The sequence below is a fragment of the Ixodes scapularis genome, unplaced genomic scaffold (genome assembly GCF_016920785.2).
Source record: "Ixodes scapularis isolate PalLabHiFi unplaced genomic scaffold, ASM1692078v2 PGA_scaffold6__148_contigs__length_123643588, whole genome shotgun sequence".
Taxonomy (NCBI): Eukaryota; Metazoa; Arthropoda; class Arachnida; order Ixodida; family Ixodidae; genus Ixodes; species Ixodes scapularis.
Genome location: NW_024609881.1, coordinates 8,492,118 through 8,506,146, shown reverse-complemented (window position 1 = coordinate 8,506,146; position 14,029 = coordinate 8,492,118). Strand labels below are relative to the sequence as shown.

General features: G+C 44.1%; 1 protein-coding gene across 1 annotated transcript in view; it reads left to right on the top strand.

Annotated features, from left to right (window-relative positions):
- The window catches only part of LOC8026835 (DNA-dependent protein kinase catalytic subunit), a 374,591-nt gene that overhangs the window by 17,127 nt on the left and 343,435 nt on the right, over positions 1-14,029 (top strand). Inside the window, exons 5-7 of the mRNA XM_029967180.4 lie at positions 4,306-4,380; positions 8,205-8,313; positions 9,182-9,288. Coding sequence (XP_029823040.2) covers positions 4,306-4,380; positions 8,205-8,313; positions 9,182-9,288 — 291 coding nt within the window. The remainder of the gene's footprint in view (positions 1-4,305; positions 4,381-8,204; positions 8,314-9,181; positions 9,289-14,029) is intronic.

Here is a 14,029-nt window from a genome sequence, read left to right as displayed (position 1 = left end):
GAAGTATGGGATCCGCACACGAAAGGCCTTATTTTTGCCCTGGACGAAAGGCCTTATTCTTGCTCTGGACAGCGTATGGAACACATTGGAAGTATGGGCTCCGCTCACGAAAGGCCTTATTCTTGCCCTGGACAGTGACTGGCCCTGCGTTTTATTTATACTAGTTATCTAGACAAGATTCGCCGACAGATCTTGTGTGCGCTGTGTAACCTTCCCTTGCTACAGAGTAGACGGGAAAATAGACGGTTGAAGCTTTTACTCATTATACTTTCTGGTTCATTGCTCATTGACCAATAGCATTATCTCACCCCTCATCAATTATATGTCACTTGTAACAAACTTTTGCGTCACTTACAAGAATTTTCATTCAATTCAATTAAGATTGTTTTAAGTACTTTTTTTCCCCTATACGGTGAGGCACTGGAATCTTTTGCAAGAACATGTTTTATCTTCCCCTGATCTTGAATTGTTGTTTTACCAACTGGACGCAACCTAACTACTTCATATAGTTGATTCGCATTGTTTTTTGGTGTTCCTTGCCAGGTATGGGCAGTATCGCGATACAAATGCATCACGATAGTATTTCAGGAATACATTTCGTATCTGTATTTCTGTATCGCGATACATTTTTTTCACCGGTATCTGTATTTCTGTATCGAAATACATTTTGAATGTTCCTTTGTATCGCGATACAATCAGGGTGAAATGTATTTCGCTACATTTCTTGAGAAATACTCCCCCCTCCCCCCCCAAAAAAAAAAAAAAATCCGAACGCTTTTTTTTTTTTTTTTTGAGGGCACCAGGGTCAAGGATATGCTGGGGCATTGTTACCATGCTGACCAAGGTTGCTTCCGATTCTCCAAACTATTTTTCTATGCGTCCTCTTCTCTGTTCTAAGAACTGTTGCGTAGTCGGGGACTCGAACCAGGTGGCGTGCTAGGAGTGGAGTCAGAGCATCTTGTGCCGCAGTTCCTTAGGTAGGGGTTTCTTGAGTCATTGTTTACGGGCATCCAAAGCCCGCTGCTTACCGTCTCTCTTGCCTTAACATACACAGTACACCCATGCGGCAAAGCTGAGTAACAGTCCGTTGCAGCATGAGCCTGGCGGTGGTTGACTTAAAATAGTAGGATAACTTGCGCAGTGAAGTTAAACAGATATTTGAATGCGTCTGCGACTGCGCCCGTAATATTGCACGGCTCAAGGGTACGTCATCAGTTGACGTGGAAGTGGCCCGCTGCTCTGGTGATCCGAAACCCAGAAAGGAGGCCAGAAGTGGCCTCGCTGTGCCGACCCAGACTTCGTACACCTGCGACTCGTGTCGAGCACGCTGTTTCGCGGAGAGCTCGCACCTCTGCCGGCTATATTAGGTCGCAATCCAGGAGGTTTCTATTTGGAGTATGCAAGGCGAAACTTGAGGACTGCAATTCATGCGTTGGTGGCAGAGGGTCAGCAGGAAGCACCTTCACTACAGGGATGCCACCGTATCGTTTTTTCAACCATAACAGAAGATAAGACATGTGTTCCAGGATATTTCAGGAGGTCCACCATTCTCAAAAATCCTGCACGATCTTCAACGAGGTAAACTACAATGAAAGTACATATTGTCCTTTCATACAGCAGCGCGTTAGTTTCACGTTCAAGGCCACACTTACAGATAAAGAATACCAGTTCATTCCACTGTGACGTCATGTGATAAATGTTGACAGGGGCGTCCTTTTTTGACGGGGGCGTGGTGACATTTTGATGGGATTTAGGATGACATAGAATTTATTTAGAGGTCGAAGTCTTTTCGCATCTCTCGTCAAACAGACAGGATGTCAAGGAAGGGACTACGGTCAGTCCCTGGTGGAACGTTTTTCTGAGCCCATTAAAGACTCCTCGTCGTCCAAAATCACTACCTTCAAGGCAAACTGCCAAGCCTACGGGAAAGTAATTTCAGGATCAAAAACTTCCACTTTCAACTCCAAGCTTACAGATAAAGATAATTTGGTCTCAAATAAGTTTGAAAAAATGTATTGCAGTATCAGTATTTCTGTATTTGTATTTCTGCCTTCCCTAGAATGTATTCCTGTATTTGTATTTCCAAATACCTTTTGCCTCTATTTAAAATGTATTTCCGATACGTATCGCGATACACTTTTGCATGATGTAAAAATTAAATAGCGCAAAGGTTAGACAAAGGACAAAGGACAGAACATGTAGACAGGACAAGCGCTTGTCCTGTCTACATGTTCTGTCCTTTGTCCTTTGTCTAACCTTTGCGCTATTTAATTTTTACATCATGCATATCCAACTAGCCCACCTCAATATCTTAGTACACTTTTGCAGATATATTTCAGTATCAGTATTTTAGGTACTATTTTAAAGTATCCCAGTATTTGTATTTCCAAATACATTTTCGAGTATTTCTGCCCAACCCTGTTCCTTGCATTGTGCTTCGTTGCCATGTTGCTTTACCTGTTGCTTTTACAAGTGTAACTTCTTTCTACTCCTGTCAAATTCGTAATCAGGACTGGCAGTAGGTCAAATAAATAAATAAATAAATCTGTCATAGACAGTGATTTGATCTTGCAAATGCTTTCTAGTTGAGTCGGAAGTGTATAAGGGCTACCCGATAGATGGCGCCACTATTCTATTTCTCATCGCAAGAGGTTACGGCGGGCAGCGGTATTTCTATGGCCCTCATTTTTGTCGCTGAAAGTTAGCCTACCTCCCTTTCCTTGGGAGCATTTGCCACTCTTCTAGGGCGGACTCTCTGTTACCTCTTAAGGGGGGACACTGGCTAGAGGTCAAACTTTTGAACTACTCAAGTGATTGGAATGAAATTTGCAGGGGAGATTTAGCTTCAGATGTAGGTGTACTGTGCAAACTTTCAGCTCTCTAGGACAAATTTACATACCTGCATAAGATGATGTGTCACTTTTCGTTAAGAAATCTATGATATGCAAATCAAGCTATTAAGCACCATTTTGACTGCTTGAATATAAAGTGGGGGATATGGGACCTCGGGCTATCTAGTTTTAATAACTTAAATGTAAATATTTCAGGAAGAGTTATTACCTCAAACTATGAGATGCATATCTGTCATCTGTCAATTTTTGAAAACTTAGTTTTTTCTCACTGAGGACTTTAACTTAAAACAAAATAAAGTAGATAGCCCGATTCCTGAGTAAATTTCAGTTAAGAAACATCTTGATTGTGGTAACAGAATACTTTCACCTTCGAACAAAAGATTCCTTCGTATGAAATTTGCAGCAAAAAGTGGAACTGAGAAAAATGCATTCAAACATTGAACTCCTTTACTTTGTTACTGCCTCACAATGTGTTGAAAATATTTTATATCAATGTAACCATTTGGCGTATGATCATCAAATTTGGTGTAAGGGTGTATAATTAGTTTCTAAAACTGAAAACCTCAAAATTAAAAAATGAATTTTTTCGGAAAAATTTAAAATTTAGGCCCATGTCCCCCCTTAACATAATGTGAAGACGCTGTCAACAGAAATAGCGATTGTGGGTTAAAAAGATTTAATATCCGGGAGACTGTGTTAACAAATGGGTTAAGACAGTGCAAAAAGACGTCTTTTTGCGCTGTTTTAACCCATTCAATATGACCATCAACCAACTCGCCCAACTTTACACCTTGTTGCTATTACGACTTCATTTTCATGGGGGAAATATTTTGCGAATTTCGTCAAATGCGAGATTCTGAAATATTTTGCGGGCGCACAATTTTAAAATTTGTAGTGACACGTATGTATTCAATACAATGGGCTGATAGGTTTGTGCAACCATTTGAGCAATATTTTTTGAGACAGAAAATTTGCAGAAGCTTGGTTTTCACAAAAATTATGTCTTTTACATGACGTAAGCAACATTTGTTGATACTTAAAGGCAATCGTATAAAGATGATATTGTCACGAATGACCGTTGATGAGGCAGGCAAAAACGGAATGAACTAAAGATTTAATGGGGGCAAACTTGTGCCAGAAACGAAAAAAAGAACACACAGTACGTTGGTGTAACAGCTGGCTGTCGCGAGAGAGAATCAGCGAATAAATCGCTGATACGGCACTGGGCTTTTTATCTACTATGTTTGTCGTCTCAAAATATTCGACCTAGAATGTTAGGGAAAGAGCTAGGGCGAGAATAACTGGCAAGGGTGTACGCGAATCTTCGAGATGAACGGAGAGGCGTATCTTCCCTATCATGCATGCGGCAATTTAAAGCAGTCTTGTGGGTTTTATTCGTTGCGATGGATGATTGGATTCCTATGCTACATGCAGTCTTTTTTCTGGATTTCAGGACGTCAGCTGTCAGCTCCTGTTCAGGGACAAGGCGGCCAAAGTCCGGCTGCAGGCACTGGTTCTGCTGTCCAAAGTGAGTCTGGGGACACTCGGGTTGTGAGAACTACTCCAATCACTCGAAGAAACTCTGGCTGAGTCCTGAGCAAACCTGCAGAATCATCTTCTGCCAAGTGTCCTTTACATTTTCCTCTCCCCACACGTCTCTGAGTTGCAGAAAGGTTCTCTCCTCCTCAAATGGAAGAATTGACTTTCCTTCTTTCTGTGACTTTAGTTTTCCCGAAAGTCCTTCCCCCCCCCCTTCTCCAGAAACAGCGGAATTTGTCAAGTCCATTCCCTCTGTTTAGAGTTATATCAACTGAGGTGCTATGGTTGATATAACTACCTTCTCAAGTTTTAGTTTGAGATTAGAAAGTTTATTCTGTGTCTGTGATATGATTTTTGGGAGGGTATTGTGGATGCCTTCAGCATATCCACAACATGCAGACAAGGCCTCTCATCTGCACAGTGCGTGGAATCACATGAAGTTTGCAGCAACTTACCACAAAATACCGGGAGAGTGCCCACCACACTTCACTGAAAACTCGGTTAATCTAGACATGGACACTTCTCCGGTCAAATCTGGTGGTTAGCATATTTGTAGAATTCCCAAGTTTGGAAAATGTTAATACAGTGCTACCCACTTATAACGATACCACATATAACAATGTACCGCTTATAACGATCAGGTTCTAGAGTTTCTAGACTGGAAATGATGAGTTTCTAGTCCTGATACAACGTTGATCGCATACCTGCCAACTCTCCCGAATTGTCCGGGAACCTCCCGAATTTCGATCACATCTCCCGATTGTACGGACGCGACCTCAAATCTCCCGAAAAATATTTGCCATAGTTTTTTTTTTTTTTTTATGACGCCTTTTTGCTATAATTATCACGCGTGAAGGTAAACATCTTCGACAGACGTCTGTTTGGTTGGGAAGTGATAATGGAAAAATATTTGACTCCAACCAAAAATTAAACTCGGACCCAACGTTTCAAAACCAGTTCGGTTTCTTCTTCAGGGGCGATTGATCTCGTGCGTGGGAGCAGCCTCGTCTTCTTTGGTGATACGAATATTTTCTAATCGCGCTTCCGCCTTGCCATCCAGTCTTTTTCTAATCACGTGTCGTAGTCCGCTCACATAAACAGATGGTAAGGTACCCATAGATCTGTTGATGTTTCCTGGTGTATTTTGGATGTGCCATGATTCAAGGTGATGTCTTTTTTGGAGATTGGTTTCAACATCAAGAACGGACGCGTTCGCGAAGTCTATCGGATGATCAAAGGTGTCACAGTGCTCCGCAAGAGCACTGCGTTCTCGGTCGAATTTGCGTACATCGTTCTTGTGCTGGCGTAACCTTTCTATGAAGTTCTTTGTTTCGCCGATATAAGATGCAGGACATTTTAAGCAGGGGATCCGGTAAACAATTCCCGGTGCTTTTTCCTTCGGGGGGCGATCTTTTGGTCTTGGCATGAACCGTCCAAGAGTGGATACCGGTTTGTGAGCCACGTGAATGCCTTGTTTTGCAAGCACCCGTGATAGTGCTTCGCTAGTACCTTGAACGTAGGGAACGCTGATGCGCGTGATGGGGTGATGCGGCGCAGCTCCCTTTGGTTACGCCAGAAAGGTTACGCCAGCACAAGAACGATGTACGCAAATTCGACCGAGAACGCAGTGCTCTTGCGGAGCACTGTGACACCTTTGACCATCCGATAGACTTTGCGAACGCGTCCGTTCTTGATGTTGAAATCAATCTCCGAAAAAGACATCACCTTGAATCATGGCACATCCAAAATACACCAGGAAACATCAACAGATCTATGGGTACCTTACCATCTGTTTATGTGAGCGGACTACGACACGTGATTAGAAAAAGACTGGATGGCAAGGCGGAAGCGCGATTAGAAAATATTCGTATCACCAAAGAAGACGAGGCTGCTCCCACGCACGAGATCAATCGCCCCTGAAGAAGAAACCGAACTGGTTTTGAAACGTTGGGTCCGAGTTTAATTTTTGGTTGGAGTCAAATATTTTTCCAATTATCACGCGTGTGTCATTGCAAGTCACTCAAGAGTAGGGTTTAGGTTACTCCGGCGGGTTATCACGTGACAACTCGGAGCAGTAGCGTAAAACGATGGTAGATTTTCAAATGTCAAGGTTCAAAACCTCTACTCCTGAAGTTCGAGCGCATTCTGGAACATGGCTTATATGATCATGGGTGCGCTAGGCTTCAGATGGCTTTGTCAGGTCGTCGAGTGAGGTGTGGAACGCCAAACTACTCTTCGTGTTTCCTCGAGTTTAGTTAGAACCACTGATCTGTTGGAACAATCGATGGAGCTTTCAAAAGCCAGGAAGAAGTACTTGCAAGTATTTCTGAGATCATACGCGACTGAGTTTCCGTGCTTTGTCGCTTCGTGGAAAGCTGACAAGTATGGATTCTGTACCATGTGCGCCTGTGATGTGTGAGCGTTTCACATGGCGGCAAGCTTGACATCAAGATACACATCGCTTCACGAAAGCATCAGAGCCATGCTTGTGCTGTGGAAGGGCAGGGCACCACCGGCAGTTTACTCCAAAACAACTGCGAAAACAGTGTGATTTGCGCAGAGTGTTTCTTCACGAGGTTTCTTGTCCAACTAAATAAAAATAATGTTTCAAATCCCCTTCCCCCCCCCCCCTGCTTGGCGGTCTCCCGAATTTTTATGTTGCTGGGTTGGCAGGTATGTGACAGACTGTAACGATTGAAATTTCGGGTTTTCTCATGACCGTTATACTAAGTGGGTTGCACTGTAGTGGGTGTTTGAATGAGGTGGGTGCTTTCGCGGTATCTTACGGTATGGGCCTCAGTGTTACTTTCGAGATGGATGAGAATATTTTGTGAGACTAAACGTGTCTGCTACTTGAAAAAGTGACAAAGTTGGCCACGGATGCAGTTACTAGCGGTAACATTGGAGTGATCGAGGCTACTGCACTTTTGTTGGAGTCAAGAAGAGTGACACACTTTATGCAGGTTTGTAAAGTTGTCCCAGAGAGCTGAAAGTTTGCACAGTACATCTACATCTGAGGTTAAATCTCCCCTGCAAATTTATTCCGATCACTTGAGTAGCTTCGAAGTTAAATCTTTAGCCAGTGTCCCCCTTTTACACTGGAGAACATTCGAGGCAGGGAAGGTAGAGGAAATAGCTGGGGAACCCCCAAAGGTACTCTGGTGCACATTCCTTGGAGTCGAGTTTGAGAAACCCTAGAGGAGTTTCAAGGGTGGCCTCAGAATGGCTCCTAGAAGAATCTCTTTCTCAGCTGTTGAGCGTGCCATACTTGGGTTTCACTCTGTGTCACATAGCATTTGCTAAGTAGCAGTAAGGTGCCTGGAATGCGTCTTCCTGTTTACCACATTCTCATTTGTCGTCTCTCAATTTCCACTCGATGACGTTTGAGAGGGTTCATTCTCCCAAATCCTTCAGTTTTAAGAAGTTAATTTTTTAAATTTTAACTTGTACTGTTTCCTGTTTGAACTCTTTGGGTCCTTCCGGCGAAGTATCATTTGAAAAATGTTACTTCGCTGTCGCGAGACAGGTGGCTTACTTCCGGTGACTCTGTATCTGTTGCTCAATGCACCGTCAAGCCCCCTAGTGGAGAGCAGTGGACACGCCAACGCGGAGTATTTTTTTACTCGGGGACCAGTTTTGACGGGTATAGGACGCCGAACACTGGCCCAAGATGCATTCGCGTAGCAGCGGCGGTAGCTCGTGCTGTCAGCGCAACGGATTCGTTAGACGTGACATTGTTGTTGCTGTGCTGCGTTGTTGGGGAAACTGGTTGGGAAGGGCCCCTTCAAAGTGCATGAGTGATGTGATTTGCAGGTGCTGGAGGCCTGCAAGGGTGCCTCCGTCTGCACCGAGTTGGACGTTCCCGGCCTCGTGGAGAGGATGTTCATGCTCCTTTCCCAGCCTTCCAAGCTGACGCCCACTGGTAGGCCCAAGTACTGTTAAGTTGCTGTACTTTCTGGACAAAGGTCTGCCTCACTTTATAGCCCGGGAGTGGAAACTTGGGTTGCAAACAAGTTTTTCCTTCTCTATTAGTGCATAGTCTGTGTCTGGAGCATAGCCTGCCCCTGGTGCCTAGTCAGCACATAGAAAAGTCTTGTACAGAGCACACCTGCTTTATTAGCTCACAATGAAGCTTGTATTATCCTTAGATCATCATTAACATACCCTGTGATTTATAGAATCCTTAACCGCTTGTCAAAATGAATAGTCTCCGCACTGCATCAAATTTCATCTTTTAAACTACGTTCCAGAAAGTATGGTATGTGAAGGGTTCCCTTGTCTATTTTTAGAGTTCGGAGGTGCTAGAGTTCGGAGGTGCTTTTTCCTGGTTTATTTACCCAACAAATTTGGCGTTTTTTGGTGTTGGTCATTGCATCAACTATACATATCTTCAAGTTTTCATTTTATGCAACGCGAACTATCATTGGGTGTGGGCAAGGATTGGTTTTTTCGTGATTGTTCGTTATTGTGAAACAGGATGGATTGTTTGAAGAATAGGGTGTGGTAATGATAATTTATGTATAAAACATGCTTCTCTGTAAGTTAATAAACCGGATATTTGTCAAGGTGTATTGTGTATGAACATTTTTTATGTGCAAACCATGCACCAAATGCGGACTATATAACGAAAAACTTGTCTTTTTTAACTGAAATTTGTGTCTTTGAACAATACATCGGGTCCGGACTACAGTCATGACAATACGGCAGGCTCTTTAACAAATTGATGACGCAATAAAGTGGGTAATTTTTGATGACTGTTTCTTGCTTTCTTGTGTCCCTGTGGTGTGCAGTCAAAGAAGAGATCCTCTGTGTCCTTGGCACCATCGCCGAGTGTCACCAGGTCGCCACGGAACCGTATCGGGACAAATTGCTGGCCCTCTACCTGGCTGAACTGCAGGCAGGTGGCACTGGTTGTTTCACTGGGGTACGAGGTGGCACGAGTCACAGTCTAATTTAAAATGTTCAGTCTTAAGCCTCTAAACAGTAAGCTGCGCTTTAGATTAATGACACTTGGGCCTCTTGGTGCTTCAAATGGCTGTTATCTGAAGCTTCACCAGAAATTGCAGGAAACACTTCTCGTCCTCTGAAAATGTTAAAACAGTCCGCAACAACGAAACAAAACCACACATTTGCATAACTATCGCCAGTTGCACCTGCTCCCAGAATAGATTAATAGACATCTGCGGAATGGAGTGTCGATACTCTAAGCACGGATTATTTAGTAACTCCATTCACCTATGCTTTGAAGGCTGCAACAACCAATACCGCGGAACTTGTTTGTCTGTAGTACACCAATTCAGATTGTTATTGTAGTTAACGCCCGGTGGTAGTCACTATCTAATCGATATAACCACCATTTAAGTTGTCAATATTTGCTACTTGTGTACCAGATGCCGCCACCATGCTAGTCTTCTAGCGTTAGCATCCCATACCCGACATGTGTATCGCAGGGATCCGATTGCTGTGCCATTTGTGTCGCGACTAAATGCTGACCCCGCCAGATACTGCGGCGTTTCAGTGAAATGGGAGGAATTTTCACCAGCATTGCGCCAGAAATTAATTTTTCGATGCTGATTCGGTCGTTGTCCATTGCCAGCTGGTTAGGGGAAATTTTCTGCAAGTTTACTTTTGATTGTGACTTGAGATACCTCTGTCTGCATACTCTGCATACGCATCTCTATGCATTTGTGCTCTGTTCGGGCCAGTTAGTTCCATTGAGTGCACTTCCCACAATGCAGTGGTGTGTTGTGGATAAGCCACACCTGGGGCATGGACACTGGGAGGAAAAAATGTTCCTCCGGAGCGGAATGGTGCGCGAATGCACATAATTGGTTTGAGAAAAAAAAAGCTTTGTGAATGCTGATGCAATGACTCTAGCTTGCAGTAAAAGTGGCAAAATGAGAGTGACTAGACTACCGTAAAATACCGGGCAAGCGCCCACTCAAACTTTGAAGATAATCGCAAATAAATGGGGGATGGGCGCTTGTCCGGTCATTAATTTTACAAATAAATGTACTGTGCGTAGTTTCTCAGATCTTACTAATTTGGTAATGGGCGCCTAATGTGGAATGGGCGGATGCGCGGTATTCTACGGTATATAACAACATTCTGACGCACGTTTCATATTTTTAAAATTAAATATTTGATTACGTAGGCGTGGGGAGGGAATTGACGAATAACCTGACCACGGTCCCATAAGGATGCCTTCCCTCAAGGCATCCTTATATCACCCACCCCCGATTTCTGTCGAACATCATGCGATGTCCGACAAGAATCACATTAGCCGTGCAATGTTCTATGTCGGTATGTGGGTAACTAGCGAGTTTGCAGCAGGTTCCTGTGTTTTTTTCCGCGATCTGCGTGTGCAATATCAGTTCCCGTAGCACGCAAGTTTGCAGCCGGTTTCTGCATGTTTATTGCACTGTAAAACATAAACCTGCTGCATAGTGATTTATTCACCATTAGCCCCCCCCCCCGCCCTTACACTGTAACGACCTTTCATCGCCACTCGCGTGGCCAATTGCACTCGGCTCTCATGGTGGAAATGACTAGGATGATTTGGTATGCGAGCCACATGGTTCAGCGCTTTGGATCCTGAGGTTTCCCACATGTTTCCCCGCTAATTTTAGCGAAAAAATGGATGCCACGTGACCTGACGTCACATGATTTATGCACCAATTCAGTTTCCCCGCTAAATTTAGCATAAAAATTGATGTTACATGACCTGATGTCACGCAATGTGTACACCAATTCACTTTCCCCACTAAATATAGCGGGAGATTTGATAAAAATGAAAGGTTCTTTACTCCCTGAAACGACAATCTAATGTCTTCTAAATACACTTAAACGATCATAACTTAAATACTGCATTTTATGCATTGTAGGACTTTGGAGATAAAAGTCACTGACAATTTTGTTTAGTTTATACCTCTCTATAGGCCCTAACTGTTTTAGGGCAGTCAACAAAATTTAAATCTTCTGTAATATCCCGAGTCATCGCCCAGCCTTTGCCGTCTGGAACTCATTACAGAAGTGTGGTGGGCCATGTCTCAATGACTAAACACAAAATCTTTAGAAAAAAAGCTAAAAAAAACATTTTTCTGTACAGATCTAGCGCGGTTACACAAGCGATACATTAAACTCAAAACTCGAATTAGTTTCGTTGTTTGATGCGAGAAATCTTCATGAAAGAATGTTTTACTATCACAAAGTCCGTTGCTTGCATACGCGAGATGAACAGCTACGATGGGCATACAGCGCAATTGTTTGTTCTGTGTAAGCATGTTTCTAGCATCGCCATTTTCTCTTCGTTAGTAAAAGAAGAAAAGAGAACAAGAAAATAGAAAAATTCACCAGGCACAAAGGAGGAGCGAGCGGGTGGAAGAAGCAACGAAGAGCAATGCTGGGGAAGCGGGCGATCGCAAGGGAAAATACTTTGGGCGCTGGGCCAGGTGGGGCGCCTTGGCAGTCATAGGGAGCAGACTCTTGTGCAACTTCCTTACTTGGCGCACACATGCGTGCGACTGTGCCTGGTCTGCTATCAATGTGGGCTGAGGCGGTGTTGCTGCGTGGTGTGGATGGCACTACGAACAAGGAGCTCAAAATGGGACGCTTTACAAATGTCCGTGTGCTACATTTCCAGGAAATATTTATTTACCCGTTGGCTTTGTCTCAAACATTGCGCAACCTTGTCAACTGTGGTCACAACGTTCCTGGAGAAGGTGCGGGTTTGCGGTGGACTTACTTCGGTGTAGACGGATTTTGACCTTACATCTTTGACCTTGCACTCCACATTTACGTTCCGGGATATGGGGCGTTCCCTGACCTCGCGATCCCTGAATGGGTTACTGCCTGTGCTATCTTTCTGTTTTCTTTTTTTATCCAAACAAACTTTTTTCTAAGCAAAACAAAGTTTAATTCTGTTATGTCCATCATTTTCCTTCTGCACGCACATACCCCTATTTTGGGGTTGCGGAAATCGGGGTGGAAATGCATAAACAATGTGAAGCGTCTTTCACTCCTTCATTTTACTTTGTCACGGACGTCCTCCAACCGTAAGGTCCGCGACCACGTCGTTCGAGTAGAATGAATGTTTGCGGATCACGGAGTCCGCATGGGGGGTAATTGTAGGGGTGGGCGATCACTCGGCGTTTTTAACATTCTTTAGCTATCTGCCGGATTTCTTGGACTTTTAAGCCTCCTAATGTGCAGTAGGTACCGTAAAAACCCGCATTTAGTACAAACCCGCGTAATACAAAACGTAATTTGAGGACTGCGAACAAAAAAAAAGTTTTATCTGCGTATAATACGAAACAAACACAAGGACAACGAAAATATCCCGCGTAAAGTATGACACAGGAAGTTGTAAGAAAAACGTTTATTTGCGTCGTAATTGAACCTCAATCACTGTCATCACGTCCATCAGACTTTTTGTCCAACGCCTTTTCCCAAAGGCAGTCGTCTTCAGTGCCGTCGAGCGCGTTTGAAATCCTGCACATGAAAGAGCGAGCAACGAGTGTGTGCCGAGGCTGTGAAAACCCGGCGCAGCGCATAAAGCACTCAATGTCGGCGCCAAAGTTCTCATGCAGCAGCTCAATGTTTCCAGCGAGGTGCCGTTCACGTTGCTCTTTTACAAGGTTGCCGAGATTAGCCTCGACGTCGGCGAACACACCATTCTTTGGACCTCTAAAGCTTCCACTCTGTTGCACACGAACAGAGCTTGCTTTTGTCGTCTCCATCTGCGGATGCTGGCCTCATTTATGGGTGAATTGTCGTCCGGCAGCACTGTTGCCTATGTCTTCCGCAACCAAAAGGACTTTTCTTTTGAAGGCCGCGATTATCGTTTTCGTGTCGACGCCATTGCCTAGCCTGACCAGGCCTGACTGTAAACGGATAGTGGCGCCTCAGACATTGTGATTTTAATGATGATGAGAACTGTTTTGAGTGCCGTGTAGCTTCGAAACCGAAACTACGTCAAACAGCGTCAGATCACGCCTCATCGAAGTTGAAATTTGTTGGAACCCACGTATAATACGAGCCTCAAATTTTACATGGCAAAATTTGAAAAAAAAACAAAAAACGTCGTATTATATGCGGGGTTTTATGGTATACGCAGTAGACCATTTCAGCTCACATTCTCACACTCTTCACATTCATACCCTCTTCGAAGGACCTGACGACCTTGACGTCGTCCTTGAGGTTGTCCTTGAGGTCGTCCTATACGTCATCTTTGACGTTGTCCTCAGGGTCGTCCTAGACGTCGTCCTAGATGTCTTTGATGTCGTCTTCGACGTCGTCCCAGAAGTCATCCTAGACATCTTTGATATCATCCTGTAGGATGTCATCCTCGAAGCTGTCTTTGAGGTCGTCCTAGATGTCGTTCTAGACGTCGTCCTTGAGGTGGTCCTAGACGTATGCCATCGCAATTCATAGACAAGCAACAACAGTGGTTTCTGGAGCAATTTTTTGGAAATCAGTATTCGCCCAAAAAGTAGGGTGGCCCATGCAAAAGGAGTCTCCGAACCCCTCAGTCGCGCTTTGAGGCCCCTTGGCATCCGGACGGTTTTCAAGCCATACAGAACTATTGGAAATTCCGTTTCCAAACCAAAGGACCCAACCCCGGCGAACGTCCAGAGAGG